Below are 27,592 nucleotides of genomic sequence, written 5' to 3' on the forward strand. Positions count from 1 at the left end.
GGATTTACTATTATCTTGTTTTGAAGTCCTTTACTCCATTCATAGTTTTGTTTTTATTGATTCTGTTCTGTTCTGTTTTGTTTGATTTTTACTATGTCTGAAGGTATGGGCAGCTATTTTGAAGACAACAAGAGACATTATGGTAACCATTGTTGATTTCCTATTATTTTGTTTTGAAGTCCTTGTCACTTACACTGCTTTGTTTTGATTGGCTTTATGCTGTTTTATTTTGCTTGGTTTTATTTTCTTTAAAATAAAAATTACAAAAAGAAAAAATTTAAAAAAGGAATCTTCTGTGCTCAGTGTGCTACCTGATCACCAACATACTAGATACATGTGGTAGGTCTTAGGTTATTTTAACATGTTTTATCACTTACTAAATTAATTTGAAATGATTTCTAATATTGCTTAGATGTTATTACAGTGTGTAATTTTCCAAGTATCTGAGTTACATATTTATAAAATTTCAGACATTATTTAGATGTCTTGGTGTACTGTAGAAAAACATATCAGAAAGACACACATGCACAGAGATACACAGAGCACAAGACACTCAAGAAAAGGAAAAGAAGGCAAGGGAGAGGAGTAAGGAGGGAAGTTACACAATCAAAGCACACTATGAAAATCTCATAATTAAACCTATATTGTGCAATTAATATGTGCTAACAATTACAATAAAAAAAATTACACCAATTCATTTCAAAGAAAGAAAACATACTAAATAGGCAAAATACTTCTTACAGTGCTCCATGTTGCCCATTGTCAATGGGTAATATTCAATATCTAACACCCTTAGTATTGAAGGCAAGACCATTCACAAACCAGTCCAGCTTCCAAGACAGTTTTATTTCCAGCCACTCCCTCTTTCCATTAGTTAGTTTTTTTTAACTAATTGTTTCCTTAAACATGTCATGTTCTTCCAAGATTTATGCTGTTTCTTTTCTCTCTTTTACTGGAAATATTTCACATTTTTAGTTTACATCAATATCAGCTCACATGACAGTGGTTGCTAGCCCAAAGCAAAATGCATTAAGAATAAAATTGCACTCTATAATAATTTATGTCTTCTCATACTTTTATAACCACTTTATTACTTGTTTTTACAGAATAATTTGCTTTTATTTCTGCGTGCACAACTAAAGTCCTAATTTCTTGAAGTATGTTTAGATCTGTGTCTCATGAAGAGCCTCGCCCAGTTACTGGTGTTTATATAAAAAGCACTGAAGAAGGGCCTACTGAATATAGTTCCATAGGATTGTAGATATTTGTGTAATGAACCATTTGATATCCTCCAATCTACATCGTGCAACAGATCTGGCTCGTCTCAGTCTACACTGTATATTCTTCAAACTAACTTTCAAAACTACAATTAGATTACAGAGCATAATTTTTCAGTGGGTGGGACATTTCAACCATTCTTGCCTGTTTCTCCTCATGACATCATTGAGTGCCTTAAACGTGCAGCCTGATTTCAGACACATAGCTCCTCTGTGTGCTTATCAAATTTTCACAGCCTTAAAGTCTTCAGTGTGCCTCTGTCCTTTGCCACAAACATGAGGTTCAAATTCTCTCTTATGGCCATAGGCCTGGAGGTTGCCATGATCGTTTTATTTCGATTATTTGCTCAGTATGAGGTAGCTCAGAATACTTCCCGGCAACTGACCGCCACCCAGCCACCAAAAACGGACAGCTTCCTTCGGCTGTATCCCCGTGAGTAGGCAATTTACTTCTTTTTTTAAAACACTTTTGGGCTTTTTGGGTTCATGGAATGGAAAAACCTTTGAATATTATAACATAGTAAGCTTTGAGAAACTTGTAGAATTATATCATAGTTATGAATGCTGCTAAGTTACATAATTGTACAAATGTCTGCTGATGCATCTGGCATTCTCTCTGGTTAAGGCATTTCGATAGATTCTGTGTTGATTCAAGAATCAGGACAAGAAGTTGAAAATTAAAGTAGTGTATTATTTTTGCATCTCATACTTACTCTTTAGGGTCCTTTTTTCTTTAATTAATCACAAGTTCTCCAAGGAATAAAAATATTAACGCTTGCCCCCTGCTCTCCAAAAGAACCATAATGAAGAGAGAATGGAAACAAAATTGAGTGATATGAAGGTGGCCTAGATCCCACGTGGGATCCTAAGGTACAGGAAGCTGTATTTAAGCACTGTAGAAAGTTACTAGAGTTTTAATTTTAATTTTAAATTTTAATTTAATATTGCTCAACTACTCCAGGTTTTATCACATTTTGAAAGAACAACAGTTTTTTCCTGTGAGGAAAACAAAATTGTGAGCATTTGGCATACTGTAAAAGCAGAAAGAAAGATAGGCTCCAAAACAGATAATACAATAATGATACTACAGTGAATGGAGTGCTTATTATGAAAAAGACATCCTACTTCATTGACCAGAGAGGGAGATCATATTATTTTGTTATGTAATTACTTTTTAAAAAATAAAGCTGCAATACTCCAAAAATTTAAAATAGTCACAATAATCATTACAGTATACAGTATATGTCTGAAATTAAAAAAAACAATTTGATATTTGTGTCTTCTTTCCTTCTTCATTTTTAAAATACAATATAATGGTGAGTTTTGTCATGTAGAAATTACAACCTAGAGTACCTTATCAAAAATATAAAATTGAAAGTTAAGGGCGGAGTTAAGCTTCTAAGTCAAAGACTGAAGACTCCAAAAAGGGTTATACGCTTTGTAATTATCAAGTGAAAAAGAAACAAAACAGAGTAAGATTATGTTGAATTCTGCATGTTTTTGCACATTTTAGGTAGTTTATTCATCTAATAAAATTTTAAGTACCAGGCATATGCCACATGGAGTTATTAAGAAAAAGGAAATGATTATGAAACTTTTTTATTTTTCCCATAAAATAAATATAATCCCTTCTCTATAAAACTCTATTACCTAGTACACAGAAGCAAAGAGATGTAATACAGTTATAAAATGACAAAAATATGATCCAGGATTAATATTCAAATAAAATTATATTAAGACCATAAGACCTTAACTTGCATAATACAAATTGAATTTTCTACATCCCAGTGTCCAAGCTCCTACATCAGAATTTGAGACAAAAACCAAGCGGGGGGAGAGTACTAAAAACAGGCGGCGGGGGCAATAATAGATAAACAGTCATGACAATGATATTGATGATTATTATGCTCGTTATATCCTGGCAGGTTCTCCCTTCTAACCTCAAATCTAAATCCTTTTGCAGAAGCAAAATTGTGCAAATTTTAAATTAGGATAAGGACAATAATTTAACAAAGTTTACTTTGTGCCAGGCACTAACTCATTTCACATCTAATCCTCAACGCTTAGTGTACATGTAAAGAAGTGTACATGTAAACACCTATAAGAAAGTAGGCATTTAGATAGATTAAACAATTTGACCAAGGCCCAATGTTTAGTAAAAGAAAGAAAGTCACTGAATTCCAAGCCTTGCTGTTTGCCTTGAAATTCTATATTTTTACCATTATTTTATTTGACCAACATTGTTTATCAGATTGAAATTTATGGACCTATTTTCCTTAACAGACTTGTCAAAACATATTTTGGCTCTCCATTTAATATCACTATTAAAAAACTATTTTTTTCCATTCAACTATTTTTTTGCTTTGGTTTTTTAAGACAAGGTCTCACTATGCAGTTCAGGCTGGACTTGAGCTCATTATGTAACCCAGGCTGGCCTTGAACTGTCAGTGATTCTCCTCCCTCAGCCTCCCGAGACCTGGCATTACAAGTGTGCACCACCACTTCTGGCAACACCAGTCAGCTTTTAAAGAATAAGAATATATTCTTTGTGGAATGTGTTAACTCAGTGAAAACAAGATTATCTTCTTTGTCTTTATTGTGAACAGTCTTCAGAGTTCAAAGCAGTTGCTTTGAACCAACCCGAATTTAAAGTAATATTATGTACGCATATATGAATAAAACATTTTTTACCAAGGCAAAGAAACATGTTTGACTATTTAACAATGATTAAATTGTGTTGCCTTCCTATGGATTGATCATGAATGTAATTAATCCTAATGCATACAAATACTGCAAGCAACAGCTTACTTAGTGTTACATGTACATCTGACCTTTATGTGCTCTTTCTGTACTGACATGTACTCTATCCCAGCTATTGAGACATGAACAGGTAAGTAAAACAATATCGTGCCTTCACAGGAACTTACAGAGTAAGACTCATTTTACAAACAAGGAAACTGAAGCTTAGGAAGAATGATTGATTGTCCGAGGGCACACAAGCTGTGAACCATTCAAGAGAAATATGAACTGCTAGCTGTCACAGAGCTAACCTGATGTTAATTCATGTGACGCTGATGCATCCCTAAAATATGAAGCAGTCTTAACCCAGCCAGGAACATGGGAAATCTAAACATTCCTTAAGATTTTAATACTTTGAGATTTCTCCACATTTAACTGTTTTCAGTGTTTCCACTTTCTGTTGCTCCTTTTCCTGAAAACGGGGTTGGGGGTGCACATGGAATGGCTGAGAGGAGCAAGGAGCAACCGGGCACCTGCTTTCATTCTCCTGCCTTCTTGGTTCAAAACTGTGAAATTCGCTTTGGTACCGGGCAGAAGGTTTTGAATATATCGTCAACCTTTTCTCCTCGGGTCCAAAATGTTTAAAAGAAAAGAAAACTTTGATAGCACTGACTGCTTATAAAAGCACGACTTAATTTTGAGGAGAGTTTCTCAGCAGGGCCACTGTTAGGTAGCACTGTGATCCACAGTGCTGCGAGGCCACCTGTGCTCCTGGGGTGCTCAGCAGCGCCCCGGCCTCCGGCCACAGAGCTTCAACAGCCACAGCCCTCTCCTTGAGGCTGAAAACAGTTAAAATAGCTCCACATACAGCCAAAGGCACTCCAGTTCTAAAACCGAGAATTTTTAACATCTTAACAACGTCCCGTAAGTGCAAATCCCTAAAGAGATCTCTTTTTCTTCTACAGGGTTTATACTCTGTTCTTTTAATGGTAAAGCCTCAGAGCACAAAACCAAACTTGGTGCTTTGCCCTGTTCCCATTGGCAAACTCTTAAAGCAGGATGCTAAAGAAAATGTATATATTAATTGTTTTCCACTTTTCATACATATTTATTATTTGTCAAGAGCCTGCATACTCTGGACTGTCTTCACTTAAATAATAGATGAGGTTTTTGTTCCCCCTTGTGGTGAGAAGTAGGAACAAACATTAAATAAAAGGTGGAGGAAAGTTTTACAGTTACTACTTGAAGTCCTCTCGCTCTCCTGTACTGAGTGCTTTTCATCAAATGAGGATAAAGACAAAATCTACAGAATACTGTGATTTCTCCTAGTCGGTGACATGACAGAACTACTAAAGCTACTCAAACTGTCAAGGCAAGAAAATCCCAATTGTCAGACTGGGCGACTAGCAAGACTGTCCCATAAAAGCAACTACAAGGGCCATGGTTCAATCTTTGTATCAAAAGAAGGAAAGAGAAGAGTAAAATCCTGGTTCTTGGTTTTCCTAGATGAATATGGGATGAAGATAAGTATCATAAAGATCAATGCCTAGGGGAAAACCTTTGGAGCAGAGAGAAGGCCTAGCAGATGGCTTTGGAGACTCCCAAGCTGGCACTGTCCAGCGTCAGCTGGTCCTGTGATGACCACTCCTGTGAATCAGAGTCTGGGCACAGATTCTCAGTTCCCGTGCTCTTGATGAAAGACCTGAATCAAGACACAGGAAATCACTGGAAGAGGAAAAGCAGAGTTTGTTACAAATGAAAGTGGGCAAAGCAAAAGGTCTCCGTTACAGGAAACAGCAGTGTGGAGCTAAAACGGTAGTTGCATTGGACATGGCTTTTTTATTATTATTAAATGATTTTTATTAGGATATTCTGCCTTTTTGGCCCAAATTATCCTCTTTTTGTGCTTTCAAATGTCAATGAGATGCGAAAAGATCTTGACACAAATTATTTGTGGAAGGTCTGGGTAAATTTTCCCTTTGTCTATATGGCACCAGGACTCATGAATGGATACATCAGAGATTATATTTTCCCCAGATCATGCCCTAGTTAAGGTTTTAGCCCAATGTGGGCAGATTTTTAAATGTTATACTTTTATTCCTTTTTATATCAGTGGGCCACCCGCCATGACCACTAGGAATGTAAAGTGACCTCTTAATTTATTTTTAAAATAAATGGCCTGGATGTCTTGGTTAATTGTATCTTGTGACTATGTGTGAGATTTCATTGTGCTGTATAGGAACACTTTTGATCTGAGATATAGAAGATGATTATAAATACATCACACAGAGGTCTGTTTTTAACTACAATTGGCAAAACGTGTGATTTTTGATTCCTTTTGTCCTTCATGTTCACTTATACTATCTTTGTAGCACTATCATGCTCAATGAATGGAATAATCAGCAAAATCAGAACTGAATTCAAATCCTGCCTCTACCCTTTGTGAAAATCCAATGATCTCTGATCTCTGACTTCTTCTGTGTCATATCATGTTTTCCCTAGTGCCTATTTCACTAACTTTCTGGTCACAATGGCTAGCACTCATTCAGCACCTAGTTTATTTCCTCTCATTATTTTTAAATTTTGATCTCAATTTCTTTTGTGTATTGATCAAATTGAACCACAAGAAACTGCAAATACTCAACCACTTTTAATAATTCCAGTGCAAAACTGTCAATTTCATATGAGTCGTTCAAATACATGTATCACCAACTAACCTGTAGGTAGGTTTCTTGAGTGTAGGATGTTTTCACTATCTTACATTTGAGCATATGTTAATTTGTTTATTTGGTACTGGAGATTGGATCTAAGTTCTTTGCACTAAACTTTATTCCCAGTCATATATATATATATATATATATATGTGTGTGTGTGTGTGTGTGACATATATATAGTATATATATATATATATATATATATATATATATACATATATATATATACTGTCAACTTCTCAGTTAATACTATTCCATGTATACATGTGTTTTATAAGTGAAGGTGTCATTTCTTGTTTGTTTTTGCAAAACAAATTCTCATTAAGTTGTTCAAGTTGAACCCTAGTTGAGTTCAAACTTCTTCCATTGTGTGTCAGTCTCCCACAGTGCTGGGATTACAGCCATATGCCACTATATCCCGTTGGTCACATGCTTAATAAGTATTGTCTTTACTGTATGCAAGTCCCAGTGTGAAATAGGGCATGTTAATGATGCAGCTTAAACACCGAACTTCATGAAGAATAAGTGACTTGACTCGCCCAAGGTCACACAATCATGTGTTAGAATTAAGAAACCTAAGCCCAGATCTTCAGACACCAAATCAAGTATTTATTCCTCCACATACAGGCACACAGCCTGTATGTGTGCTCAGTGCTCCATCTGTAAAGTGCTACTGTAGTCATTGTCTCACTTAGCTCAAAGAATAAGTTGGTTAAGTTTCCAAATTTGGTATGGTTGTACACACTTGATAAATGGAATCAAATATACTTGCTTCTTCTACATTCAGACTGTCATACATCAGAGGAAAAGAGGCATGTGTCCTAATCCCTTCGATCAAGAAACTCAGACTGATGATGTAGCTCAGTGGTAGAGCACTTGCCTTTCATGTGCAAAATCCAGGGATTAATTCTCAGCACTACCAACAAAAATTCAATCTGGTACAGGAGATGGACTCTTCATTGACTAACAATTACAGTGTGATGCATGCAAATAGATGTTAATACAATGTAACAAATGATAAAATTAGGGTTTACACCCAAAACTCTGTAAATGACAAAAAGAAACAATTTTCTGTTGAAATATGGGAAAGTCAGAATAAAGTGATACACTGTATGCTGCAAAGCTTTCCTTGGATGGGAAATCTTAAAATATTCCTCAGCAAAGGATGGAAGTAGCACATATGATAATATATGGTTTTCCAAGAAAAGATTTTAAATGATGACTAACTTTAATGTTCTCATAGCTGGCAAGTAGTCTGGTTGCCACTACATTTGCAGTTACCTAGATCTGGGCATAGGCTCTGACCACACACATAATGGATGCAAATTTTGACAAGAATGAAAAGACAGGAATACCAGAGCAAACAGTAATCATGACAATCATTTATTTCCAGTTAATAGTCTCTTCTTGCAGTATTTTATAGAAAAGTGGCAACATTTAATAGATGGAATATGTAAGGGATGATTGAAAAGTACAGGAAATTTTAAAAATTCACTACAATAAGTGATACACTGCCATTAATCCCCCTCAAAATACATCCCCTCACTTAAAACACATCCCATCTTTCTGAAGCACTTCTGAAGCAGTACCAGAAGAAGTCTTTTGCGAATGTCTTTATAAAAGTATGATTTAAAAAATACAGTGAATGCTGCTACCCACTGTCGTTCCATGTCAGGTAGGCTCATGAAAGCTTTACAGTGTGTTCTCATCCACCACATTCATAGAATCAAGGACTTCTGTTTCCCCAAATATAAATGACTACGAAATTTAGACATGTTGCATAGATTTAGGGCACCAAGGCAATCACAACGGAAGAACTAAAGACACAATAATAGGACTTCCAGAGTTACTTCACAAAGTTAACAAGAATAACACCATGTTTCTGTGAAGTGAATGAGTATTTTGAGCAGACTGAGGATTAGTATCGTGTCCTTTACTGTAATAAAAATGTTTAAATTTCAGCACATACTGTATTTTTATCACACCTTGCACTATAACTTAATGATTTTTGTGTGCTCCTCGTGCACTTTTCCCCTCTGCTGTTTTTCAGTATTTCAAGATGTACATGTGATGATATTTGTTGGCTTTGGCTTTCTCATGACCTTCCTGAAGAAATATGGCTTCAGCAGTGTGGGCATCAACCTACTCATCGCTGCTCTGGGCCTCCAGTGGGCTACTATTGTAAGAGGGCTCCTTCACACTCGTGGACAGAAATTCCACATTGGAATCAAAGAGTAAGCTTATTTCTGTGATTTGTCTGCACGTTTGTTCCTTCTGCTCTCTGTCCAGTGTATATGATGAAATCTTAACTGCTAAGGTGATGATGTTAGGAGGTGAAGCCTTCAGGAGGTGACTAAGCCATGAGGGCAGGACTCCCAGGAATGGAATTAGTGCCTGTCTTATTTTCCTCACTGCTGAGACACAACATCCAACACCCTCAACTACAGAAGTGTATCTTGGTTCACATGTCAGTTTATAGTGCTAAGGCAGAACAACACAGGTACCTGGCTGAGGAATAGCTGCTCACCTCACAGTGATCCAGAATCAGACAGCCAAGTGCGGAGGCAGGAGAGACTCTTCCATGTCACTCCCACAGAGCCTCACCTTCCAACAGCCAGTCAGCAATAACGCCCCTGAAACCCACTTACCTCCCAATTACGGTCACGTGAGGCTTTAGGAAGATATCTGCATATCAGCCATAACAATAGCCTTATAAAAGAGGCTCAAGGGAGACTCCTCACCTGACCACACTCAGGACCAGCAGGAAGACACCTTCTATGAAACAACAAGGCCTTACCAGAAATCAAATCTGTCAGTATCTTGATCTTGAACTTTTTGCCTCAAGAATTATGAGAAATGAATTTCTGTTGCTTATAAGCTACTCAGTTGATGGCATTTTGCTATTGTAGCCAAAATAGACTAAGACAATCGCTTTCAGTCCTTTGTCTCAGGTCAGTTGTTTCCCTTAATTTTTTTTTACTCAGGCTCTGCGCTGTCTGGCAAATCCCTTGATAAGCAATGGAAGTTCTCTGAAATCTAAGAATACAACTTTGCTCTACTGCACTGGATCATCCATTCATATGTCTGACTTTGACAGTTTGACTTTAAATGTGCAAGAAATCTTCCATAAAGAGCAAATGTCCCCATTAGTTATTTTTTTCAGATTGTTTTTAAAATGTAAACGTGTTTTTATTTTTGTGGAAGTAATTAATTTATCAGCTCAACAAAATTTAAGTAAGACCTCAAGTGAGTTCAGGTACAGGTAAAAACAAAGAGAACTGAGACCTCCAAGAGCAGTAAATGTGAACCTTTTAGAGACACAGTACCCGAACTGCAACCCCAAACCCACTTACTTATCTCAAAGCGCTCACACTGCAATTAAACCTCAATACTGAGGTTTTCGTTTAGAAAAACTAATCTATCACATATGATCTCAAGAAGAGAAGGAAGAAAATAGAGGATATAGGACTGGGAGGAACGGGATGGAGCCTGGTGGGTGAGATGCTGTACAGTTCAACCCTCCAACTCAGTTTATCTTTGGTATGCTTTATTCTTTGATACGTTCTTTCTTTGCCCTCAGAATGATCAACGCAGACTTTAGTACAGCTGCAGTTCTAATTTCTTTCGGAGCTGTCTTGGGAAAAACAAGCCCTATCCAAATGCTGCTCATGACAATTCTAGAAATTGCTGTTTTTGCTGCCAATGAGTTTCTTGTTGCTGAGATATTTATGGTAAGAGTGAGAATTTGTACTTTTTTATCTCTGAGCACCAATTCTGACTACAATACATAATGAGTGCCCAATCTACTTAGGGGAAACCTTGACAGATTAGTAATAGCCATCATTTATTTATGATATCTATTTATTCTCACTTATTATACATGATAAAAGAGAGGTTTTATAAACATCTCATTTCATCTTCACAACAACATAAGGCAGATACCGTTGTCACCATTTATCCACAATAAACCTGATGGTCACAGATGTTAAATGACTTGTCTGAGTCTGAATTTAAATCCACATTTTTTAAAACTCCACAACTCTTTATTATACCACCTATCAATGATCAATTCCCACTTATATTTCAACTACTAGGTGAAATGCTTATAAAAAACCTTATGTAAGTTTTTATAGTACTCACTTAGACGGTACTTATACTAGAATGTTTTTGTGAATGTCCATATCAAATTTCTTTCCCGTCATGAAAATATCACATTTCCCCTAGTATAAAAATACTTAAAATAAGACTTTCCAGAATTTTTTATATTTCTGTTACAAATTAAACAACAAACATTTTTAACAATTTTTTTAGATGTGGATGATTCAGTGACACAAAATAGTTAAGGTCATTCTATAAAGAGATTACAGTCTAGTGGGAGACAGAAAAGTCAAATTAACAGTCATATACCCACCCACCCCAAAATACAAAGATTAATTAGGGGATGGGTGTGAGAAAGTGTAACTAATTTAAATTTTAGAAACCAGAAGGGGGCTCTCCAAAAAGTGACATTTAAGTTGGACATGAAATATACCTAGCAGTTCCACAAGTAGCTAAGAGGAAAAATTCACATTAAACTCATTTCAATCAAGTGAGTATCTACAGGGAATTGAATCTAACTGTCTAGTCAAAGATGGAAAGCAAACACTATATTCTTGGCACTTCAACCTGAACCAATTTGAAAATCTTACATGAATGCATTTGTATCATTTTCTTGTCTTAAAAAATTATAGAGAGGCTACAGGCTTGGCACTCTGAACTTTGCTACAGCGTCTGAAAATAAAGAATACTGGCTTAAATACCAACTATGCCCTAAAGAGACTAAAATACGTCTCTTCAAAGCAGTCTTGGAAGTCAGTTCGTTTTCACATCATATAGTAAAATGAAAAAAAAATTGCAGAAAAACTGAGACATTGAAGCTTCAAGACTTTGGAGAATAAATTATTTTTGCATCTTTTCTCCCCACTTTTTTTGGACAGATTCTTGATCTTTTTTTTTTTTTTTTTCTTTTTACTGTATAACCAGTGAAGTCCTTCTTTCACTGATTTTCCTCTTTAACTCAGTTTCACTCTATTTACATGTATGTCCTTTTTTTTCTTCAGGCATCTGATATTGGGGCATCAATGACGATCCATGCCTTTGGGGCCTACTTTGGCTTGGCTGTAGCAGGCATCTTGTATCGATCTGGCCTGAGACAGGGACATAAGAACGAAGAGTCTGTGTACCACTCAGACTTATTTGCAATGATTGGTGAGTGGAGATGAACTTGCCTGACTTTTGTCTCTTCAGTCAGGCAGTGAGGAAAGTTAACTTCAATGGAGGTACAAAGATGCTCAAAAGGCAACCACCTTAGAAGATTACTTCGCCCAATCCTATTGTTTTCTCCTTAGATGATCAAGTCTAAAGTTAGAGACTTCATCAGCACCCAGAGCAAGCTGCCTTGTTTACATTGGGAACTAACATACTCCTTATATTTGCAGGCACTCTTTTTCTGTGGATATTTTGGCCCAGCTTTAATTCAGCCATTGCTGAACCCGGAGACGACCAATACAGAGCCATTGTCAACACATACTTCTCTCTTGCTGCCTGTGTCATCACAGTCTATGCAGTATCCAGCCTCGTCCGACAGTGTGGCAAGCTCAATATGGTAAGGGCCATGTTGACCCCAGTGGACACATCACTTAGTGACACTGACAATTGCTGGATTAGTAGCATTTCTGCATTACTTCTGAGATACTGGGCAAATGACAAAACTTCAGATCTTAGAGAAATGTTTTAAAAACAATATTTATTTATCAAATTTTTATTTTGGCTACTTAAAGTGTTCTCTGGTAGGAAATGTAATATGTAAAAATCAAAGGTTTAATGTATGTATCCCTTTAACAATAGAGCCAAATGTACTTTTATATGCAAGTGTACATTTCATACGATACCTTTTCTCTTTGAACCCTGGGGTATCATAAACTTTATAGTACACACAGAAACAAGTTTTCTTTTGGATAACAAATGTGTACGAGATTACATAAATACACAGAAACACTGCTAGAGTCTCTACTCTGAAAACCATCCTCTACTACTGCTTCTTTTAGTTTTCACACCACCCCACACTGATTCCTTCTACCCAATGACTCATCCCCTACCAAAGGATCTTGGCGAGAAAGATATCAAGTATCAGCTGCTTGGAAACAAAGGACTTGTGCAACTACAAAAACTATCTTTAATTTACATTTTTACATAGATTATGTCACTTTTATGTTTCTGCTTTAAACTTTGTTATGCTTTATATCTAGACGTCCCCCTTTATGAGCCTTTTGGGCTCATGGGTAGTTTGGGGGGAGGTGACTAAATCATCGGGCAGGTAGGTATGTACTGTTAGGTGGGTGGTCTGGTGAGAGTCAATGTGGGTGTGACCAGGAAGGGATTATCCCCTCCCGTCTATCTCTGCTCTGACCAATCTGACAGGACGAGTGGTTTTCCTTTGCTGTGCCCCTCTGCCACTTCTTCCTACCTTGGAGACAGTAGTCTATGGACTAAAAGTGTGAGCAAAAATAAAGTTCTTTAAGTTGTGAGTGCTGGGTACTGTTCCAGCAACTGAGAAGAACGTGACTAAGACAACTGTGACACAGCATAAACACATTTTCTTCCGGTTACTGCTTTTATTGTTTTGCTTGTATCAGTAGCTCTTACAGCTGAACACTGCCAGGCAATGAACTCTGCCCAATGCAGCACACCTCGCTTGTGATTGTTCCTCCACTCAGGTTCACATCCAGAATGCCACCCTCGCTGGGGGAGTTGCTGTGGGCACTTGTGCGAACATGGACATCCAGCCGTATGTTGCTATGATCATTGGGAGCATTGCTGGACTTATCTCTGTACTTGGATACAAATTCTTGACTGTAAGTATGACAGACGCTCAGAGTAGAACTTTCAATCTGCACCATCATCTTTCATATGTCCAAAACAAAAAATAGGATGTGGCCTTTTTTCTTTGTTTAGAGGTCTTTAGCCTTCCTCTGAAACAAGCCACTCACATTTCAGTGCTCTTATGGGTCAATACTTTCTTGATTTCTGTGAGGCAGGAGTCACTCTGATATCAGTTATAACTGACTTCAAATTCTGTGTCACATATTTGTGCTGTTTTGCTCCAGGGAATTTGCAGAGTATTTTTTCATTTTGTCTGCTTTGTATAACTAAGGATTCTGGGATGTCACCAGGTAAGGAGTAGAACCCAAAATCAATTTCTTGAGACTCAGCTATTTAGTGACTGAAATGGCAGTTTTGTCATCAATGCATTTAAGTCATTTGACTTAAGTGAATTTCAGTATTGATGGAAAACTGAGCTACAGACAAAATTTATTGAGTAGAAAAGGAAATGGGGAGATGTAGGTCAGATGATACAATGTAGCAGATATGTTTAAAATTGTATATAAAGTTCATGCTAAATAAGTACATTTTAGCTGCTCATGCCACAAAAACAAAAAAGGAAAATATGAAGGTGATGGAATGTTTTCTTTACTACAGTAGCTTTTTTTTTTACTATCTATATGTATTGTATAACATCATGTTATACATTTTAAATACAAACAATAAAAAATACTTTTGGCACACTTATTTCAGTTATAGAGTCGTTTATATCTAACAAAATAATAGCCTTTTCTCTTTTTATGATCTCAGCCATTTTTTGCCACTACACTGAGGATACACGATACATGTGGGGTGCACAACCTGCACGGCCTCCCTGGTGTGATAGGAGGTCTCGCAAGCATTGCGGCCATAGCTGGGGGAGTGTCCACCACGTGAGTAAAACAAGGGATTTCCTCTTCCCCGATCCTGTGCTTTTTTTCTCATTCTCTGAGCTATGCAGTGATGGGACAGCAGTTTGTTTTGTTTTGTTTTGTTTTGTTTTGGTTTGGTTTTATCATCCCAGGCCAAAGTTTAAGTATCACCTTTACTGGTAACAAAGAAACACAACTGAGAGAAAAACCAGTATTGGGTCATGTGACTTAACTAACATTCCTATGTTGTTGTTTGTTTTAAATTAACTGTTACTTTAAATCTCTCTTCCACAGTCTACTGTCTCTTGCCAGTGCAGTTCAATAACCACAATCAGACTGCAGTGGGTTTGCAATTTGGCTTGGTCCTACCAAAATGGCAAGGGGACATAAGCAAAGAGTTGAACAGAAATTTCTGCACAGTCCATGTGAAGAAGAGGTAGCCTAAAAGTGGAAAGCAGTTGGATCTAGGGAGTCAGGAAGATCTGTCCTGATGGTATTCATTAGTTGTGTGACTTCTGGCATGTCACTCAAGCTCTCTGCTTCTCAGTTAGTTTCTTCTTCTGTAAAATGAGACTGAAGGATCTATTTTCCCTTCTAGCTGCTAGATTTTTCTCAAAGAGGGTACATGTGTCTAATACATAGCCAGAGAAAAACCTGTGAAATCAAACCCAAAAGAATGAAAGTGATGTCATAGCTATCAATTATTATTTTACATATTTGTTTTTGAGACGGGGTTTTGCTATGTGGTGTAGCTGGCATGAACTCATTATGTAGCCCAGACTGGCCTCAAACTCATGACAATCCTCCTGCCTCAGCCTCCATGGTGCTAAGATTAAGGCGTGTGCCAACATTCCCGGCCTCGGTTGTTAATTTAAGACAACAAAATTGGAACAATTTGGTATGCACATCAAATATGCAAAGCATCTGAGAAAATTACAGATTTATAAAAAAAATTTATAAAAATCTGAGAAAATTACAGTTTTATAAAAATACAGAGTAAAAAAGAACCAGAATGCTAAATTTTTAAAGCCAACTAAAATACAAAGAAAAAAAGTAAATGTGTGCCTGGAAAAATATCAGTGACATTTGCACAGAGCTTCATACAATGGACTAAAGTTGGATGGTTTAAAAAAAGAACTTTTTAATAGATTAAAATTTTCATGCAGTACTAATATGTTTTTTAAAAACACACATTTAATTGTATGAGTTTGAACAGAAATTCTGCTTCCTTAATCAGGTGTATAGCTCACCCATTTATCTGTTTTCCTATTTTTAAACACCTGTTGCAAGCTTTGAAGACAACCTCAGAAATAACCACTTTATAAAACTCTCTTCAAGATCTAACAGATGACTGAGTTCAAACACTAAATATTTTATGTTAGACTTGTTTTTTTGTTTGTTTGTTTGTTTGTTTGTTTTTTGTATCGGGGATCAAACTCATAACCTCACACTTGCCAGGCAGGCACTTGTGCCACTGAGATAAACCTCTGGGGCCCAAACACTAAATATTTTAATGCGAATCATACATGATAAAGCATAAATCTATGAGCTCAGTTCCTAAGTAGTAGAGTAGGATTACCATACAAACACCCTAACAGATGCCTCCTGGTTAGGAATTCTTGAATATCATTCCTAGGTTAGTAATACTAAAGCAGTGAAACAAGTCCGTCTCTTGAAAGCAGAGCCTTACTGTGCCTGGATTTGGACATGCAGGTTTACCAACATCTTCTTGATTTATTTTTGAGGGTTTCAGTAAAGAAAGGAAAGGGGGAGAGCAGAGGGCTATTACTGAAACCCTCCTTTACATAAAAATGGTATTAATTTTAAGAGTTTGCCAAACCTTTTTGATAACAGAACAATTTTCATTAAAAGTACCTTTTAATATTTGTAAAAGATCTCAAAGTTTTTCTATAAAAATAAGTTTAGAAAAGAAAATATAATAACGTTAAATAACAGCAAGTGATCAAAGAAATGCAAATTGGAGCGTTACATATCAAATTTATAAAGAATAAATGAATAATATTGAACATTAGTCAGAGATAGTGACATGAATTGTACAATTTCTTGTTAGGAAAACTACTATGTTTTATGTACTAGTTTTATGTACTTGTAAAGTACATAAAACGATCCATTGATCATATATATAAATAGGCTTTTGGAAGATATTAACAAGTTTAAAAGCATATACAACATGTCCTTACAGAATTTTTTTAAAAAGTAAACACTAAGAACAACCTAAATAGGAACCTGTAAAATGATAATGACAGTACATCTGTGTGGTGTATCATTCTGTGGTAATTCTACTTACAGTCCTGATCTTTATTTACTGACATGAAAGAATACTTAAGACATAATGAAAAATCACTACTATAACATGATTACACTTTCTTAAATATACGTATTTTGATCTTACATTTTTATTTTGATGAGACTTGATTCCTTGGATTATGACACTGAAACACCAATGAGCTCTCCCTTTTTTTTTTTTTTTTTTTTTTTGGTACCAGGGCTCGAACTCATGACCTCATGCCTGCCAAGCAGGTGCTCACTGGAGCGCTCACTTTTTAATTGTTTGCTTCCCTGGAATCACTCAGTGTTTGCACAGCTAGGTATCACCTGATACAAGGGGCAATGAGATATGCACATTCCTCATGCATTGTCTTCGGGATTTCAACAGATTTATATCACATTTTTCTATTCTTTTCTATTAAAAGTTTTTAGGTACTTTTAAATGACATGTACTCAAGTATCTTCAGTGATTCTGCTGTAACTACTAAAATCTGCGTTTCTGAGCTTGATGAGAACTTTTTCTTTCATTGTAATCGTTTCTTCAGAGGATTGCGCAGAGATGGTAGTGACTATTGCTTTATACTATACTTCATCCTGTTTAAAAGCTGACATAGCTGGTACTCAATATCTACTTAATCAGTGAAATTAGAGATCATTTTTGGAGTGCTAAACTTTTTTTAATGAAGGCATTCTTACTATTCCTGAAGATAAATCAGAATATCATTCTTGTTTAAATGTACCTAAGAATTGTCTAAACTCTTCAGGAGTTTCAAGGGAACTTATGAGATGAAAAAACAAACAAACAAACAAACAAAAACTAACCATCTATACATCTGCTAATGTACAATGCTGCACTTTGTCCTGAAGATGGCAGACACCATAGGGAGTTCAGTGGGTAACACTCCTTGCTGGTTTCCAGGAAAAATGTAATTGTTTTTGTTTGGCTTCTTAGGCCCACCATGGCCATGCAGGCAGCAGCACTGGGCTCGTCCATTGGAACAGCAGTTGTTGGAGGTCTGGTTACAGGTCAGCAGAAACATTTAATGTATCCCCATTCCCCATGCTCTCAGCATAATAGGTGATTAACAAGCAAGTCAACTGGCAAATTTAAAACTGTTCTAAACCTCTAGAAGTAAGGTAAGTATGTTAGCCCAGGGGCATGACTTTATATCACTATTTTAATTACTATGGAAGTATAGTTTCCTCTGCAGCATCATAATGTGATTTATTTTCTGTTTAATTTCACAGGTTTAATTCTAAAGATACCTTTTTGGGAACAGCCCCATGACAAGTACTGCTACGATGATTCCGTTTACTGGGAGGTATTGTACAGTATTCTAAACTAACATGTAAATTGTAATTCTACTAGTAGAAATCTGCTCACCTCACGCGTGTAGGGCATATGCTTGATACAGCCAGATGAACTCTAATGACAGATAGATGTGTCCAGCCAGATAAAATTATAATAGCTTCCAAAGCAGAAAACATAAATTAGTTGACAAATGTCTTTTCACTCCTCTCACTAATATAAAGCTATTAATAAAAAATGACAGGGGTATTGGACAACAGTGTGAGATATTATACCAAATATGAAAGTGGACAAAAGTGAATGGAATTTTAAGGTTGAAGTCTGAGTAAATACTCACTGAAATAGCCCATAAATAAAACAATGTCAATTTCTTTCTCTTCTCCACTGACATTACTCCATTGATATTTTTTCCTCAAGTATTTACTGCAAGGCTTACGACAGGGAAATGCTTGGATATTTTTAGAGAGAAAAGGTTTGGGAAAGAGAATGTCATCAAGGTAAATATTAGATATTTACCTAAAATAGATAAATATTGCTATTCTTTTTCCTGCCCATGACTCAAACGATTTTTATTCCTGGTTCTAAGTTTGGATAATAATTATGGAAAACACATGTTTCGATACTAATTTAAGATAGGTCCAGAGAAATAAAACTATTAAGTGTCTCAATCTTTTTTCTTTAAAGGTCCCTAGGTTGAGAGAATATGAAATCAATATCCATGAATATGAGGACCAAAAGCAGCTTGAACCTCAAATACAATAATTGTCTTGTGTTCCAGTTTCCTTTCCAATTGCCTAGAGTCAAGTTTAAGTTTAAAAAGCAACATCAACAAGATCACGGACCAGAGTGAATAGATGCTGAGTCCCAAATGGCCAGTGTAAAAATGTCCTGATGTTTGGTACCACCTCATGATATTCAAATGATGATTTTATTGAAGGGATGTGGCTGATAAAACAAATGGTCAAATGAATTGTACTTATAAACTCCTTTGCCACTGGGCAGGTACAGAGTACTTCCTGTATATTTTTTAATTTTTCTGAGAAGTATAGTAACACAGAAATAGTCATGTCAATTTCTTAATGTAGATTCCACATCTTTATTCTCTAAGATTATGTAAGTGCAATATGTAAAAATATGTATGAGAAAAATGAAAAGCAAGAATATTACTTTTGGGGGTAGTGATATTTTCACTTTGAAGATGGTCATTTCAGCAATACTACATCTTTGATTAAATATTGATTTTTAATTCCTTTTGCATGTTACATATTTGCAATAAGAGCTCAATTCCTATCTTACCAAAGTCTATTTTATATAAAATTTCAAATAAAATATTATTGTAAAATAAAGCACTAGTCTTTAACTGTTTTATTGGGGAGGGGGTTGGTAGCATTTTAGTAGCATGTATAAACACACTGCTCATATTTAACCCATATCTAATTCAATTGTGTTTAAACTTATGTATTTGTTATAAAAAAGCAAGAAACTAATATTATAGGATAACTTAAAGAACTGAGTTTTAGAAAAAGTAACTGATACAATCACAGTTTTTTGGAATATCATATAATTTTATTTTTTTGTGTGGAAGCTTTCCAGATTTTTCTGCTATTGTTGAAGTCTGAAATCATGCCAGAATGTTTGTATATGAGAAAACGACCCCCATCACAATTAATATAATGTTATTCACAGCCCAGTTTGTGAATCTGTGAACTTAAAAATCATAAAAATTCATTGTAATATTATACTTTACTTGTAGATCCTAACTATTTTGCTACACATGTAGGTAGCTTCCTTCGCTAGGACATCTTTCAAACAGACTTTTCAAAGGATGTTCATGGATAAACTAAAACCACTGGTCCCTTGCTTGCTGATCATCATACTCACCTTCATTGTTAAGTTTGTCCAAGACCCCCACTACTGCTTGTGCTGATTTTAAGGCAAATTCTAAAGGATCTTAAATATACAGCTACAGAAGGAAGCTTATCATTTTGATTTGTTCAGGAACTCTGTTATGACATCTATCAGTCTCTGGCTTGTGAACATTATTAACCTGCTTCAAGCAATGCAATTTTCATAAACAGTAAGGTAATATTTAAAAACTTCTAATCTAGCATTCTTTGGTTCATAGTGTGTTGCCCCTCTGTCTATCTACCTGGAATGTAAGTGAGTCATTTTAATTGAAGATTTGAATATTCTGCTCAGATAAATTCCCTTTTAGTATTTGGTAACATTTCACCTTTAAAACTATTTATTTTTCTTCTAGCACCCTTGTCATTCACATGAAAAAGAGTTTTCACATGATAACTCTGCAGTTATATTTCCCATCTTCATTTCATTTGGTTCATTCATTCATTCCTTAATTTTCACTTGTTCATTTGCAAGGTATAGTCTATTTCTGTAGATACAACAAAATTTAATGTGTGTCCACCTGTGTATATGCTAGGTTGAAATTTCCTTGATCATTTTTATCATTTTGTTCTTGGAAGGGAAGTTACAAATACCACTGTTTATACCTTATCTGCCCATTCCTCAAATTTTAAAATGTCAAATAATATTGTGGTATTGAATGAGCCGATTAAAAGTTCAAGCTCTACTTACATGCTCATTTTAAGAAACATTCTTTGTTCCTGTCTAAATTTGAAAGACTGGCCCATAATGATGAATTGCATTTTAGAAGTTTTGTGAAAACTGAGCTATCTTTAGGTTTCGCCAGCACTTGTGGTCACAGGCCTTAAGCTATTCACTTTATAAGAAAGCTCTGCTGTGGGAGCAACTGAAAATGGCATGAGGGGGGTCCATTAGCTCCTATTTGTTAGAAATCACTTTTGTATAAGACATACATTTGAGTAATCTCTTGATCCTTTTCTCTATGGCACTGAGAGCCCATAAGGTCTTTTGTCTTTCACTGGCAGTTAATTCCTGCTGTTGAAATATCTAGGTGGCAACAGTGTTGAAAATGTAGAGAGGCATGGAAATCACTTGTTGAGTGAGTCAGAGATAAGCCCCTGCCTCCTACCACCCAGAGAAAATCTCTCCATTACCCAGTCTTTTCAGTGGATAAAGCTTGATCTAGAAACATGGCCAAAAGACACTCGCTATTTCTGCTGAGCCCTTTTGCAGCCCAGGAAGAGCACTGCCCCTCCAGAACACTAAGAAGGTATATTACCATCTCATGGGAATTCACAAATCTCTGCAGATTAGTAACTTGCAGATCCTTACCCTCTGGGGATCTTCTAACTCTCTCCACTCGCTCCTCCAAAATAAAGAAACGTTTTCTTTACTGCGTTTGCTTGTTTCCAGACTTCAGTTTTATATCTCTCAAGACTGGTCTCTTCTCAATTCAAAAGTTCTATAGTTTGATTAGACATGTGAGATAAAGCCAAAAAAGGACAGTCAAGCTGCCATCTCCGCTACTTAAATAAAATGCTGAATATGTACCTTTATTCAGCTATAAAGAGATAATATCTAATTTGGTAAATTATTCTGAGGGAGGGGGGATGCAATTCAGTCCATAGCAAGCATAAATCCCTACAAACTTCCTAGGGAAAATAACTATATTTTGACAATAAAGATGACATTCTATGTATTTTACAATTTAATAATGTCAAACATTCTACTTAAATTGAGAAACTGGATTTCTTAACTTCTTTGTAACCCTCATATTTTGAATAGAACCAAATGTTTGAAAAATGCCTTTCTAATGGAAAAACGAATAAACAGTGAGTCATAGGTTAAGCAGCTTGGCACAAACAACATAATAAAAAGAACTTGAATTTGAACTCAGAGCTGTTTCATCAAAGACCATTCCTCTCTCTCTCTCTCTCTCTCTCATTAAACTATAGCCCCAACCACTGTTTCATTTTTTATTTTGAGAAGGCCTTTGCTAAGTCACTAAGTTGTTCAGGCTGGATGCAAACCTCTGATTATGTTATTTAAGACCTTTCCTATTAATCACTTTTCTGTCACCAAGACAACATACAGAAAAACTGGAAGTTAAAGTTTATTTTGACTCCTCCTGCCTCAGCCTTCTAAGCCCTGACACTGCAGGTGTGCACCACCATCTCTGGCAGGAGGGTCACTGGGAGTCTGAGGTCAGCCTGGGTTACACAGCGAACTCAAGGCTAGCCCGAAATTCACAGTGAGATCCTATCTCAAGAATGGTGCACATTTATAACAGAAAGGAATGTACTAAACTGATTCTTGAATGATGGTGATAACAATTTCACGTAGTGTCAAAAATGTTTTAAATAAAGTACTAATCGCTTTGCCTATAAAATATTATATACTTTACTTGTAAAATAAATATAACATTGCCTAATGAGAGGAAAAATTTTAATTAATATATTTATTCTTTTACAAGGCAAGGACAAAATTAAGGTAGAGGTTAACTCCTTCTAAACTACTTTTTCTCTACGTTAACAGAAATCTCCAACAACTGACAAATTCTGTTCTCTTTTAACAGATAAATATGCTAGAAATTTGTATACTTTATCCTTAATCTTTCTATTTAACACTTTAGTAATACCCTCTGACCTCCTTTTTCCCTAATAATTTCATGGTCAAAATATGTATCTTTAGAAATTGAAGTAAACAACACTTTGTGTCTGAGAACTTCATAAATTGTGCTACAAAAGCTCTAAGACTATGATATGAATATCTATGATTTGTAGTAAAATTGAACATTAGTATTTACATACTTCTATAGGATATTTTTAACAAAAAGTTCTAAGTGATAGATTTAGTATTTCCTACCCCTTTCTCTGACAAACCTCTTCCTCATCATCAATTTTTCTTTTTGAATTTCTTTTTAACCATAGAGACTTTCTCTTGGGAGAATTTGTTCTACCAGGCATCTTGAGCTAAATATGGCAGTACATTTAGGATGCTTAAAAAAAAAAAAACTACAAAGATGAAAAGGACACAGAAAATGGTAAAGCCTATCATAATGTTTTGTTAAAATAGAGGTCCTATAATTGTTCCAAATCCTCTTTTAAAAAATTGTAATAAAGAAGAGTTTGGGGATAGTGTAAGTTTTTTAAAAGATTTTAGTATATTTTAAAACAAATAACTGTCATCATTATAACTAATTCAATTGTCATTCCTCTAATGAATTTGAAGATGAGTGAATCTACTTAAAGCTACTTCCAGTTGTATGGCTTTTTAAAAAGTCACTTAAAAATGTTTTTAATCTCTTGTGTTATACTGTTCCATACAATAATAGAGTTGGACAAAAAAATGTATACATTAGGAAAATAAAAAGATGTTGTATTTTAATATTAAATTTATTGAGATTTCATGAGATGAACACAAATTACCTTTGACCTCTACAAGAGGTGCTCAAAGTGGTAGTCATTAATTTCCATACATTTATTAGTGTGGCAAACTGCTGAATTGTGTATGTTTTTTTGGCAGACTCTGTGTTATATCCATGTTTAAATCCAATAAAATAGGAATATAGTTTTTACAATTTCAGTTCAAGAGTAATATACAAGATTACCAAATATGGCATATGTTTCAAAACATATGGCATATGTTTTGTAAGATAATACAACACCAAATATAAAATGACAATTTACTCAATACAAGAATCTACTGGTTAAATGACATCTGCCTGAACAATGGTCAGGACAGCCAGTACATAAACAAACACAAACACATTATCCTAGTAACACTAAGTATCAACTTTTAAGTGATTAATGTGATAGTCTGCACTTGTATTTAAACTATAGCCAAATCTGTACTATGTTCATTTTAAAGAGTACTGAAGTATATCAATTACTCTGTCCTCCTAGAAATTATAAGACAGACAAGGAAATGGGAATATCAACGACAAAAGTTAGAACAATTCCTTTCTCTTTAAAGTCTCTTGTATCAACAAACTCACATTTCTAATAAAAGGAATGGGTTATGTATTCTTGCATTACACCATGAGGAATATACATATAACAGGTTAGGTACAGTCTATAAAAAGTATGTACATTTGCATATACATGTGCATACTGTTTTCTAGGCATACATACCTAGATATATGAATTAGTCACCATTCCTTTTCTAAGCAAAGTTTATTATCTTAAATATCTCAATTCATTGTTTTATAAATTAATTTTTAAAAAACTAGTTGAAAAATCATAAAATTCATTTATATAACAGTATGTCAGTTACAAAAAGTGGAAGTCAAAGCATCACTGCATCCTGTTCTTAAACCGTGTGGTACCTTACTCTACATTCCATCTCTATCCTATACTCCATTCCTAAAGTGCCTGATCCCCTCAACTTGACATCTTCTACTTAAAAATCCAGGTATATGGGAACTGCTTTTGTAGAGCTCCTTTGGAAGAGCAGACACATACAGCAGTTCATGTTGTTTATTAAATAAGCATATGCAGGTGACTGGGAAAGTGAAGGCTGAGATTTTAGATGAAAATGGTAAAAACTGGGTTGGGGCTATAGCTCAGTGGAATAAGCTCCTGCCTGGCAAGTGCAAGGTCCTGAGTTTGATTCCTAGTACAAAAAAAAGTGAAAATTCCATTCTTTTTTTCATGATATTGAAAATTGAACCCAGCTGGAGCTTGCAATCCACCTTTTTGCCTCAGCATTCTAGAATGCTGAGGATTATAGGAACAGGTCACAACACCCAACTGCAAATGAGGTAGGATTGTGTCCCTTTGTCTTACCCCTTGGCAGACTCTGCAACTGTCCAAGCAGTAGAATATGGTAGAAATGATTCTGTTCCTACTCACCGGCCAAAACACGAAGATACTGGCAGAACTTCTGGCTTCAAAACACTTCCTTTTGGTAACCTAGTCACCACCACTTCGGAAGACCAACATAGACAGGAATTAAAACCCCAGGCAAAAGCCCCAGGTGAGCTCTCAGCTGACAGCCAGAACCAACTTGCCAGTCTAGTGTATGAACTTAAGCCAAAAACATCGTATGAAAAAGAAATAAGACACAAGAATAAGAATATGGAAATAAAAAAGAACATGGGCAAGAAATAAAGAGGCTTCCCAAGTCCTTCCACATTCCACTTTTGAAACACAATAAGTGACTAAAATATCCACTTCAATACTATCATATAATGTAGCCTCCAGACTCTACCAGATCACTTGAGAGTCCTTAACAATCCAGCCCTCAGTTTTCCATACTTCTGTCTTACTACCCCTCAGATGAATCTCCCTGTCTGGATAGATATGATTTCTTGAACACACTTAAGACTAATTCTGCCTCCCATACACACATTGTACCGGCTACCTGAGTTGCTCTCTCCCGTCTCTGCCTACCACTTCAAATAAGGAGATGTCATGTTAAGAATGGAACATAGGATAGAGACTAGATGTACAATGAGCTATGTTCCTCCCAAATCCTTTCTAATCACTCTACTTCCTAAGTCTGGGGGCGCTATGGTCTCTCTCATGTAACACAGTTTGGTTGTATTAATCATGACTCCTGAAATTCTTTATTCATTAACATGTGATCCAGTCCTATTCCGAATCTGATTCTCAAATTATGTGGCAAAATTCTTTTAAACATAGATATTGAGAGTAATAAATATTTATATAACAAATTGACCAAGTAATGTCATATATGTCAGACTAACCACAAAATAATTGCCCTTGTCCTCTGGGTCTTATTTTTCTAGTAATTAATATTCTTAAAGTAGTTTTTAAAAAATTAGTGCTTTTTAAAAAATAAACTTGGTATTTCAAGGTATTTCAATTTTTAGGTTTACAGTAAAAAAGAAGAGTTCCTATATAATCTATACAGCACTACCAAGCTCCTCTATCACACCAAAGTAATATAATTGTCACAACTTACAGATCTGCATTGATAAATTATATAACCCCCAATCCATATCCATTGTTTGCATTAGGGTTTACTGTTCATGCTGTAGAGTTTAGAGTTTGAAAAAAAAAATATATATATATATGCATATATATAGTGGGACAGGGTGTCTTTATGATTCTTTTGCTTCAGGCTCCCAGAATGTTGAGATAACAGGTGTTTATCTCCATTTCTAGCTCTAATAATGTATTTTAAATTGCATTTTACAACATTAACTGTGATTTACTTCAAATTTTTTTAAAAGTTGGGTTTTTTGCCACAGATTCATGATGCACTGTTTCCACTGATAACTACTTGAGGCAAAAGCACAAAGTTAATCGAGCTCACCATCATTAACAATCCAATGGAATGAATTCTTTTGTGTAAGAGGCTGCCCTGTGCACTTTAGGGTGTTCAGCAGCATTCCTGGCATCTATCCACCATATGCTAAAATCCATCTGCCTCCAAGTAGTGACAACCGAAGTTTTTTCCAGGCTTTGTGATGTCCCCAACACCAACACTGTCCCAGGTTGTGAACAACTACCATAATGCTTAAGTACAAGCTAGGGATAAGGATAAATTGTCCTGGCTCCAAATCCTGGTTCTGTCACTTAGATAGCAACACAGCTTTGAGCAAGAAAATCAACTCAATTCCTTCACTCCTAAAATTACTGGCGCTTCTAAGGCTAAAGAGACTTAATATACAATGTACTAAGTTTCAAGTACTAGGGGCATGGCAAGAACTCAGTAAACGGAAGCCATCATTTCTATCCTTAATAGGATAGTTAAAATGTACAGTATATATAAATGAATACGAATTTCGTCCTATTCCTAAATCCAGAGAAAATCATAGCCTAGTAATAATGGGTAGACAGATAGAAAAAGTTACTGTCTACAATGGATAAATACTGTAAAAAGACAAATGAGAGACTATCTTAAATAGCTTTGCATATACGTGTGGCAGCATACAGTATTCGGAAAAAATATTACTATTTGAATTATATCTTGAAATATTTAGCAAGAGAAAAAAAGGAAGACGAATTAGCAAAAGCCGATGACAAGACTTGGAACGAAACTGGTGAGTTTAGAGCAAGGAAATTATTCAGTGAGAAATCATGGAGGAAAGGGTCCAACAGTAGCTTGCGGGAAGGCTACTTTTAAAAAAATCACGTTGTCTTTTTTTCCTCACCAGCTTGCTGAAACTCCTGAAAATCAATTAACTTAACCTAGACCTACAACGTGGTCACAAGTGTAACACGATCTCTTGCGAAACATACACTCATCTCTCAGGCTGCACTATGCCCCACTACCGGCTGAGGGAGAGCTTCAGAAATGAGGATTAAAGGAAAGTTAAAAAAAAAAAAAAAATTGCTTCCCTCCCGCCCAGAAAATTAAAGGCTTCACTCTGCGGCCTCAAGTAACAGACCTATTTCGATATCACACATTTCCCTTTGAAAAATACCTACTTTGCTATCAACCCGGTGGCCACAAAACTCATCTCCTACCCTGGATACACTCAGCAGGTTAAACAAGTCACCGTCCGAATTCTGTCGAACGCGCTCTGGAGTTGCCCAAGAAGTGCAAGCCCAAACAACAGAAAACCTGGGCAGGCCGGAAGTAAGTAGCGAGAAAGAGGAAACACTTTGCGTGAGCGACGGGCATCGCGCCGCGTCT

The 27,592-nt window shown here is 35.8% G+C and overlaps 1 protein-coding gene and 1 long non-coding RNA gene across 2 annotated transcripts; one reads left to right on the forward strand and one right to left on the reverse strand.

Moving 5' to 3' along the window:
- Nucleotides 1–1,475: 1,475 nt before the first annotated feature.
- Nucleotides 1,476–21,651, forward strand: Rhag (Rh associated glycoprotein). Its single transcript, XM_063233121.1, has 10 exons — nucleotides 1,476–1,710; nucleotides 8,781–8,964; nucleotides 10,311–10,461; nucleotides 11,830–11,977; nucleotides 12,208–12,374; nucleotides 13,486–13,623; nucleotides 14,402–14,523; nucleotides 17,744–17,817; nucleotides 18,040–18,113; nucleotides 18,785–21,651. The coding sequence occupies exons 1-10, from the start codon at nucleotides 1,554–1,556 to the stop codon at nucleotides 18,860–18,862; spliced, it is 1,293 nt and encodes a 430-aa protein (XP_063089191.1). The 5' UTR covers nucleotides 1,476–1,553; the 3' UTR covers nucleotides 18,863–21,651.
- LOC134472121 (uncharacterized) lies at nucleotides 12,497–27,532 on the reverse strand. The gene is made up of 2 exons (XR_010041984.1): nucleotides 24,838–27,532; nucleotides 12,497–17,807 (listed from the first exon to the last, which is right to left on the reverse strand). It is a non-coding gene; the product is annotated as an uncharacterized LOC134472121 (long non-coding RNA).
- Nucleotides 27,533–27,592: the final 60 nt, after the last annotated feature.

This window comes from Cavia porcellus, unplaced genomic scaffold (assembly GCF_034190915.1).
Source record: "Cavia porcellus strain 051 isolate PalLab524CR breed Dunkin Hartley unplaced genomic scaffold, mCavPor4.1 scaffold_22, whole genome shotgun sequence".
Taxonomy (NCBI): Eukaryota; Metazoa; Chordata; class Mammalia; order Rodentia; family Caviidae; genus Cavia; species Cavia porcellus.

What these genes read in the sequence shown, in the direction of transcription:
- Rhag (XM_063233121.1), top strand. Translation starts at nt 1,554, where the DNA reads ATGAGGTTCAAATTCTCTCTTATGGCCATAGGCCTGGAGGTTGCCATG. An exon ending in TTGTTGCTGAGATATTTATG is followed by an intron (nt 10,462 to 11,829) that starts GTAAGAGTGAGA and finishes TTTTTTCTTCAG; the next exon opens with GCATCTGATATTGGGGCATC. An exon ending in TGTTGGAGGTCTGGTTACAG is followed by an intron (nt 17,818 to 18,039) that starts GTCAGCAGAAAC and finishes TTAATTTCACAG; the next exon opens with GTTTAATTCTAAAGATACCT.